General features: G+C 47.1%; 1 protein-coding gene across 4 annotated transcripts in view; it reads right to left on the bottom strand.

The window, feature by feature from the left end:
* The window catches only part of LOC122263666 (glycoprotein-N-acetylgalactosamine 3-beta-galactosyltransferase 1), a 38,314-nt gene that overhangs the window by 3,206 nt on the left and 25,108 nt on the right, over nt 1-10,000 (bottom strand). For all 4 annotated transcript variants that reach the window (XM_086537541.1, XM_086537542.1, XM_086537543.1 and 1 more), the window contains one exon: nt 8,584-8,706. In XM_086537541.1, the coding sequence (XP_086393667.1) occupies nt 8,584-8,706 (123 nt within the window). The remainder of the gene's footprint in view (nt 1-8,583; nt 8,707-10,000) is intronic.

The following is a 10,000-nucleotide window of genomic DNA, read 5'->3' as shown; positions in this document are numbered from 1 at the left end:
ATCACCTCTCTCTTTCCCCCAACCCCCAATCACCTCTCTCTTTCCCTCAACCCCCAATCACCTCTCTCTTTCCCTCAACCCCCAATCACCTCTCTCTTTCCCTCAACCCCCAATCACCTCTCTCTTTCCCTCAACCCTCAATCACCTCTCTCTTTCCCCCAACCCCCAATAACCTCTCTTTCCTTCAACCCTCAATCACCTCTCTCTTTCCCTCAACCCCCAATCACCTCTCTCTTTCCCTCAACCCTCAATCACCTCTCTCTTTCCCCCAACCCCCAATAACCTCTCTTTCTTTCAACCCTCAATCACCTCTCTCTTTCCCCCAACCCCCAATAACCTCTCTTTCCCTCAACCCCCAATCACCTCTCTCTTTCCCTCAACCCCCAATCACCTCTCTCTTTCCCTCAACCCCCAATCACCTCTCTCTTTCCCTCAACCCCCAACCACCTCTCTCTTTCCCTCAACCCCCAATCACCTCTCTCTTTCCCTCAACCCCCAATCACCTCTCTCTTTCCCCCAACCCCCAATCACCTCTCTTTCCCTCAACCCTCAATCACCTCTCTCTTTCCCTCAACCCCCAATCACCTCTCTCTTTCCCTCAACCCCCAATCACCTCTCTCTTTCCCTCAACCCTCAATCACCTCTCTCTGTCCCCCAACCCCCAATAACCTCTCTTTCTTTCAACCTAATCACCTTCATCTTTCCCCAACCCAATGAACCTTCGTACTTTCTTTCTCTCACCCTCAATCACTCTCTCTTTCCCCTTCCCCCAACCCCCAATAACCTCTCTTTCTTTCAACCCTCAATCACCTCTCTCTTTCCCCAACCCCAATAACCTCTCTTTCTTTTCAACCCTCAATCACTCTCTTTTCTTATTCCCGCCAACCCCAATAACCTCTCTTTCTTTCAACCCTCAATCACCTCTCTCTTTCCCCCAACCCCCAATAACCTCTCTTTTTTTCAACCCTCAATCACTGTCTCTCTTTCCATCAACCCCTCCTATAAGTCTCTCTTTCACTCAACCTCAATGTCTCTCTCTTTTCCCCCAACCCACAATAACCATCTCTTTCTTTCAACCCTCAATCACCTCTCTCTTCCTTTCAACCCCCAACCACCTCTCTCTTTCCCCCAACCACCAACCACTCTCTCTTCTGCCCTCAACCCCCAATTACCTCTCTCTTTCCCCCAACCCCCAATAACCTCTCTTTCCTTCAACCCTCAATCACCTCTCTCTTTCCCTCAACCCCCAACCACCTCTCTCTTTCCCTCAACCCCCAACCACCTCTCTCTTTCCCTCAACCCCCAATCACCTCTATCTTTCCCCCAACACTCATAAAACCTCTCTCTTCCCATCCCCAACCTCTCTCTCTTTCTTCAACCCAATCTGATCTCTTCCCCCAAACCCCAAATAACCTCTCTTTTTTCAACCCAACCACTCTTCTTTTCTTAACCCTCAATCACCTCTCTCTTTCCCTCAACCCCCAACCACCTCTCTCTTTCCCTCAACCCACAATCACCTCTCTCTTTCCCTCAACCCCCAATCACCTCTCTCTTTCCCTCAACCCCCAATCACCTCTCTCTTTCCCCCAACCCCCAATCACCTCTCTCTTTCCTTCAACCCCCAATCACCTCTCTCTTTCCCTCAACCCCCAATCACCTCTCTCTTTCCTTCAACCCCCCTAACGACTCTTCTTTCCTCAACCCAATCACCCTCTTTTCCTCAACCCCATCACCTCTCTCGTTTCCCTCAACCCCCCCCAATCACCTCTCTCTTTCCCTCAACCCCCAATCACCTCTCTCTTTCCTTCAACCCCCAATTACCTCTCTCTTTCCCTCATACCCCAATCACCTCTCTCTTTTACCTCAACCCAAACACCCTCTTTTCCTTAAACCAATCACCTCTCTCTTTCCCTCAACCCAATCACCTCTCTCTTTCCCCCTCAACCAACAATCACCCTCTCTCTTTCCCACCAACCTAACAAATCACCTCTCTCTTTCCCATAAACCCCCAACCACCTCTCTCTTTCCTCAGACCCTCAATCACCGATCTCTTTCCTTTCCACTCAACCCCAATCAACTCTCTCTTTCCCAAACCCTAACACTCTCTCTTACCCTCAACCCAATCACTCTCTCTTTCCCGCAATCAACATCTCTCTCATCTTTCCCTCAACCCCCAATCACCTCCCTCTTTCCCTCCACCCCCAACCCCCTCTCTCTTTCCCTCAACCCCCAATCACATCTCTCTTTCCCTCAACCCTCAATCACCTCTCTCTTTCCCTCAACCCCAATCACCTCTCTCTTTCCCTCAACCCCCAATCACCTCTCTCTTTCCCTCAACCCCAATCACCTCTCTCTTTCCCTCAACCCCAATCACCTTTCTTTCCTAACCCCAACCCCTCTCTCTTTCTTGAACCCCAACACTCTCTCTTTCCTCCATCCCCACCACCTCTCTCATTCCCTCAACCCCAAACCTTCTCTTTACTACAACCCCCAACACCTTCTACTTGCCCTAAACCCAATCACTTCTTCTTTCCTCAACCCCAATCCACCTCTCTTCTTTCACTCAATCCCCCAACCACCTTCTTCTTTCCCTCAACCCCCAATCACCTCTCCTTCCTAATTTCCCTGCAACCCCCAACAACCTCTCTCTTTCCCTCAACCCCCAATCACCTCTCTCTTTCCCTCAACCCTCAACCACCTCTCTCTTTCCCTCAACCCTCAATCACCTCTCTCTTTCCCTCAACCCCCAACCACCTCTCTCTCTCCTTCAACCCTCAGTCACCTCTCTCTTTCCCTCAACCCCCAATCACCTCTCTCTTTCCCTCACCCCCCCCCCCCCCCTCCCCTCCCCTCCCCCAACCCAATCAATCACCTTCTCTCTTTCCCAACCCCAACCCTCTCTCAACCCCCAATCCACCTCTCTCTTTTCCCTGTCAACCCTCAATCCAACTTCTCTCTTTCCCTCAACCCCCAATCCAACTTCTCTTTCCCTCAACAATTAGCTTTCTTTTTACTTAACCACAATTCACCTCTTGATCTTTCTCCAACCCCCAACCCCTCTTAGCTTTCCGTCTTTCCCTCATCCTAATCACCATCCCAACCACCTCTCTCTTCCCCTCCACCCCCAATCACCTCTCTCTTTCCCTCAACCCCCAACCACCTCTCTCTTTCCCTCAACCCCCAATCACCTCTCTCTTTCCCTCAACCCCCAATCACCTCTCTCTTTCCCTCAACCCCAATCACCTCTCTCTTTCCCTCAACCCCCAATCACCTCTCTCTTTCCCCCAACCCCCAACCACCTCTCTCTATTTCAAAACCCACCACATCTCTCTTTCCCTCAACCCCCAACCACCTCTCTCTTCCTTAACCTCTCAATGTCACCTCTCCTTCCCTCAACCCTCCAATTGTTTCTTTTCCTCAACCCAATACCTCTCTCTTTCCCTCAACCCCCAATTAGCTTTCTCTTTCCCAACCCAAGAACCTCTATTTCTGCAACCTCAATCAGGACTCTCTCAGTGGGTCCTTCTTCCCCCAATCACCTTTCGCTCTTTCCCTCAACCCCCAAATCCATCACCTCTCTCTTTTCCCATATCAAAACACCCAATCAACCTCTCTCTTTCCCTCTAACCCTCCAATCAACTCTCTCTTTCCCTCAACCCCAACCACCTCTCTCTTTTCCCTCAACCCCCAACCACCTCTAGCCTTTCCCTCAAACCTCTCAATCACCTCTCTCTTTCCTAACCTAATCCCCTCTCTCATTCCTAACCCCAATCACTCTCTCTCTTTCCATAAACCCTCCAATTAGATTGCGCTTTCCATCATACCACCCAATCAAATCGCTATTCCATCTAACCACCATTTACTGTCTCTTTCCCTCATCCACTTATTCACATCTATCTTTACATCATCCACCAATAAACTCGCGCTGGCACAACCACAAACCACAGATTTAGTTTCCCATAAATCCCCCTTCTACTCTACCTGTCCACGATAACCCCTACACACCTCTCTTTCCTTCAACCTCCCATTCCACCTCATCTCGATTTCAAACTAACCCCAATACTCTCTTCTTTTCCTCAACCCCAATACTCTCTCTTTCCTCAACCCCACCCACCGCTCTTTTCTTCAACTCAATCACCTCTCTCTTTTACCTTCCTTCAACCCCCAACCAACCTCTATCTTTTCTTTCAACTCCAACCACTTATCGAGCCGTTTGATCTCTTTCCCTCAACCCAAAACTACTATCTCGCTTTCATTGATACACCAATCAACCTCTCTCTTTCCCTCAACCCCCCCAATCACCTCTCTCTTTCCCTCAACCCCCAATCAGCATCTCTCTTTCCCTCAACCCAATAACCTCTCGTGTCCTTCAAACCCTCCAATCAATTTCCGACGTTCCCCAATCCCCCAAGAACCTCTCTTTCAATTCAACCACAAGCACCTCGCTCCTTTTCAAGCAACCACCCATACACATCTCTCGTTCCTTCACCCTAAAGGCTCCTCTCTCTTTCCCTCAACCATGCCAACCATCAAAAGCTCTCCTTTCCTTCATACCCCCAATACACCACCTCTCTCTGTTCCGCCTACCCACAATGAGCTTGCTCTTTACCTCTACCCCAATCAACTAGAGCTGTCCCTATACCCTCAATCACCGATCGCGTTGCCTCAACATCATCACCTCTCAGTCTTTCCCTTTCAACCCCCACTAAGCTCTCGTTACTTCAAACCATAAAGATCAGTCGCTTTCCCTCATCCACAAACAATATCTCATCTATCTGTCAATAAACCACCATATCGCTCTCGTTTCCCTCAACCACAAAACTAAGATCTAGTTCACGTCATCCCTAAACACCTCTCTACTGTAACATCCAAACCCCATACAACATCGCTCTTTCATCACACTCAATCAACATCTATAGTTCCCGTCAACCGCCAAGCACAGCTCGCTGAGCACACTCAACCCCCAAAAACTCGCATATTTGAATTCAACAAGTGCAATCTATCTCTATTTAAATCAACCCTACAAGCAAACGGCGCTCTTGCCCTCTAAAAAAATAAAAAAAAATTTTAAAAAAATAGAAATAGAAATTATAAATAAATAAAAAAACTAATAAAAAACCCCCTAACCACACTCTCGACTCATACGTCATCCCTCAGTCTCCCCTCTCTTCCGTAAACACGCAGCTACTCTCATCTTTACCATCAACCCAATCACCTCTCTCTTTCCACTCTACCCCCATAATCACCCAACCACTCACCTTCTCTTTCCCTCAACCATACAATCACCTCGCTCTTTCCTCAACCCCCAATCTACCTCTCGCGTGTCTTTCCATAAACCCACTATATCATCACTCTATCTTTCCCGCTCGCTCCCCCCAATAACATCCCCCAATCACTCAATTCACCATCTCTTTCCTTCAAAAAAAAACCCTCAATCACCTCTCTCTTTCCCTAAACCTTAAACACCAATCACCTTCTCTCGAACTTTTCTCTAACCCCAACCACCTCTCTCTTTCCTTCAACCCCTCAGTCACCTAATCTATTTCCATCAACCTCAGTATCCACCTCTCTTTCCTCAAACCCTCAGTCACCTCTCTCTTTCCATCAACCCTCAATCAACACCTCTCACTTTCCTTCCCTCAACCCCCAATCACTCTCTCTTTCCCTCAACCCCCAATCACCTCTCTCTTTCCTTCAACCCTCAATCACCTCTCTCTTTCCTTCAACCCCCAATCACCTCTCTCTTTCCCTCAACCCCCAATCACCTCTCTCTTTCCTTCAACCCTCAGTCACCTCTCTCTTTCCTTCAACCCTCAATCACCTCTCTCTTTCCCTCAACCCCCAACCACCTCTCTCTTTCCCTCAACCCTCAATCACCTCTCTCTTTCCCTCAACCCCCAACCACCTCTCTCTTTCCTTCAACCCCCAACCACCTCTCTCTTCCCCTCAACCCCCCAATCACCTCTCTCTTTCCTTTCAACCCTCACAATCACCTGCTCTCTTATCCCTCAACCCCCAACCACCTACTCTCTCCCCGTCAAACCCTCAGTCCACTCTCTCTCTTCCCTCAACCCCTACAATCACCTCTCTCTTTCCCTCAACCCCCAACACCTCTCTCTTTCCCTCACCACACCTCCTCTCACCTTCAACCCACGTCAGCGTCAATCACCTCTCTCTTTCCCTCAACCCCCAATCACCTCTCTCTTTCCCTGTCAAACCCCCAATCACCTCTTCTTTCCTCAACCCTCCAAACAACCTCTCTCTTTCCTTCAACCCACAACCACCTCTCTCTTTCCTTCAACCCCCAATCACCTCTGTCTTTCCCTCAACCCTCAATCACCTCTCTCTTTCCTTCAACCCCCAACCAGCTCTCTCTTTCCCTCAACCCACAATCACCTCTCTCTTTTCTCCCTTCCAACCCTCAATCACCTCTCTCTTTCCTCCCTCAACCCCAACTCACCGTCTCTCTTCTTCCCTCAACCCTCAACCACCCTCTCTCTCTCTTTCCCTCAACCCGCAAATCCACCTACTCTCTTTCCTTTCAACCCTCAATCACCTCTCTCTTCCCTCAACCCCAATCACCTACTTCTCTCGCCATCAACTACCTCAGTCACCTCTCACAACCCTATCAACCCCCAAACACCCTCACACTATTCCCTATCGAGGGGGGGGGGGGGGGGGGGGGGGGGGGGGGGGAGGGTGGGAAAAATTTAAAAATTGATAAGAGAAGTGAAAGATTAAAAATTAATAAAGAGGAAGGATTAATAGTTTATAAGAGAGAGGGAAAATTAAATATTGATAAAGAGAGGTAAAGATTAACAATAAATAATAGAAGATAAGGATAAAAGATGTATAAGAGAGAGGGGAAAGATTACAAATTTATAATTTGTAGAGAGTGAGAAGTGAAAGAAAAAACATTAATAAGAGATTTGATGATTAAAGATACCCCCAACCACCTCTCTCGTTCCATACAACCCTAATCACCTCTCTCTTTCCCTCAAAAAAACCCCAATCCAACTCTCTACTTTCCCCTCCAACCCCCAATCACCTCTTCTATTTCCCTCTAAACCCCCAACAAAAACCCTCTAATTATTCAACCCTCAAACCACCTATCTCTTCTCTTCCCTTAACCCTCAATCACCTCTCTCTTTCCCCTCACCCCCCAACCACCTCTCTCTTTCCTTCAACCTCATTTAACCTCTCTCTTACCCCATATCAACTCTCTCTTTCCCCCAACCCCCAATAATACCTCTCTCTTTCCCTCAACCCCCAAAGCTAGACTCTCTCTTTCCCTTCAACCCTCTATCACAGTGTGTGTGTGTATATCCAATAACCCCCAAATCACTACGATCTTACCACACAACCCCATCCTCTCTACTCTTTCCCTCAACCCCCAATCACCTCTCTCTTCCCCTCAACCCTCAATCACCTCTCTCTTTCCCTCAACCCTCAATCACCTCTCTCTTTCCCTCAACCCCCCCTCACCTCTCTTTCCCTCTACCCTCCCCCACCTCTCTCTCTCCCTCAACCCCCAATCACCTCTCTCTTCTATTCCCTCAACCCCAACCACCTCTCTCTTTCCCTTCAACCCTCTCAATCACCTCTCTCTTTCCCTCAACCCTCAATCACCTTCTCTCTTTCTCATTCAACCCTCAATCACCTCTCTCTTTCCCCTCAACCCACCAATCAGCCTCTCTCTTTCCCTCAACCCAATCCACTCTCTTTCCTCAACCCACCACCTACTTTCTTCACCCTCAACCCCAACCACTCTTCTCTTTCCTCAACCTCAATCACCTCTCTCTTTTCCCTCAACCCCCAATCACCTCTCCTTTTTCCTACCCAATCACCTCTTCTTTCCCTCAACCCCAACAAACACGTAGTCACATTCCCTCAACCCCAATCACCTCTCTCTTTCCCTGTCAACCCCCCAATCACCTCTCTCTTTCTTCAAACCTCAATCACCTTCTCTTTTCCTTCAACCACAATCACCACTTCTTTCCTCAACCCCCAATCACCTCTCTCTTTCCCTCAACCCCCAACCACCTCTCTCCTCCCCCCAACCCCCTCTCTCTTTCCCCCAACCCCCAATCACCTCTCTCTTTCCCCCAACCCCCAACCACCTCTCTCTTTCCCTCAACCCCCAATCACCTCTCTCTTTCCCTCAACCCCCAATCACCTCTCTCTTTCCCTCAACCCCCAACCACCTCTCTCTTTCCCTCAACCCCCAACCACCTCTCTCTTTCCCCCAACCCCCAACCACCTCTCTCTTTCCCTCAACCCCCAATCACCTCTCTCTTTCCCTCAACCCCCAATCACCTCTCTCTTTCCCTCAACCCCCAACCACCTCTCTCTTTCCCCCAACCCCCAACCACCTCTCTCTTTCCCTCAACCCCCAACCACCTCTCTCTTTCCCTCAACCCCCAACCACCTCTCTCTTTCCTTCAACCCTCAATCACCTCTCTCTTTCCCTCAACCCCCAATCACCTCTCTCTTTCCCTCATAATATCCACACAATTAGCTCTCTCTTTCCATCAACCCAGAATTCACCTCTCTCTTTCCCCCAACCCCTCATCACCTCATTACCGAGCGCGACGTCTTCACAAGGGTAACCCGTTCTCCTCCAGGTAAGCGGGCACTTGATAGGGTCGGGCAGCGCTTTTTCCACGAATACTCGGACGGCGGCGCGATTCATGGCGTAACCAGCACCTTCGGGGAGGGAATGGAGAGCAAGGGCATTACCGGGAACTAGCACCTGGTTTGCAAATGCAGGAACGATGCGTGTTTGTATGTATAGTTATGCATATTTTCTGTTTATAGATACATACTGTTGATTGCCCAATATGCATGTATCCACACATATAGGTAGATACACACACATACAAATAGGTAGAGAGATAGATAAATAAATGAATATATAAATATATATATACTATATATATCTTATATATATATATTATATAAATATATATATATCTATATATTTAATTATATATCCATATATATATACATATATTATATATATATATATATATATATATATATAATATCTATATTATATGTGTGTGTTGGTGTGTGTGGTGTGTTGTCTGTGTGTGTGTGTGTGTGTGTGTGTGTGTGTGTGTGTGTGTGTGCGTGTGTGTGTATATATACTGTATATATATATTTTTTTTTTCAGTGATAGACAGGTAGAAATAATTTTACAAATACAGTGATAGATAAACATATATAGATAGCTATAGCGTTACAAATACCGTGTGCATATACACACTAGTGTTACAAAGAGTATCGGAATGTCCCCACCAGCACGGAGTTGCCGATGTCGAAAATAACATGCACGAGTTATTAATCAACTATAGAGGGAATATAGCTATTAAGTGCCTGAAGTGCCTTTAAATTCTCTGTTTGTCAAGTTTAGCCCTATTTGAAATAGATGAACAGGAAACTAACGAACATGATAGCGACATTTTAATTCATTTCTCTATGCTAGTTATCAAATTGATGTCCTACCTCTTCAGCTTACTTAAACGTGTGAGTAAGGGAGTAAGGGATGAATGAGCAGGAAGATGACATTTATGAAAAAAGTGAGATTCGGAAATGGAGCATAACCTGTCAGAATTACCCAAATATACCGCCATCAATAGTAATAGCCTTCAAACACATGGCATACAAATCTGAAAGCAATTTGGCTTTGCATATTAATCGCCGGAAGAGAAAAATCCTCAGCTTTCGTAGAAATCTGGACGAAAAAAAGACATCGGGATGTATGTATGTCACTTAGTATTTCTTGGCATATTTATCTTTCCATGAAATAAATTGTCCTTCAATTGAAGCGACGTAAAAAAATTGTTTCTCTTAATATATATATTTGTTGTAGGGATGTGACGGTTGCTCGCTTCAATGAATCACTTGATAAAAACATATATTAATCTACACCAGACTCGTGCTATTAATCTGCATCTGGTGAGGACAACCAAGTAAAGAGATGTACCAACAGAAGTAG

The sequence above is a fragment of the Penaeus japonicus genome, unplaced genomic scaffold (genome assembly GCF_977035675.1).
Source record: "Penaeus japonicus unplaced genomic scaffold, GWHDUDI00000001_assembly GWHDUDI00000006, whole genome shotgun sequence".
NCBI classification, from domain to species: Eukaryota; Metazoa; Arthropoda; class Malacostraca; order Decapoda; family Penaeidae; genus Penaeus; species Penaeus japonicus.
The sequence above is the reverse complement of the archived record's forward strand: the minus strand, read 5'-3'. Positions and strand labels throughout refer to the sequence as shown.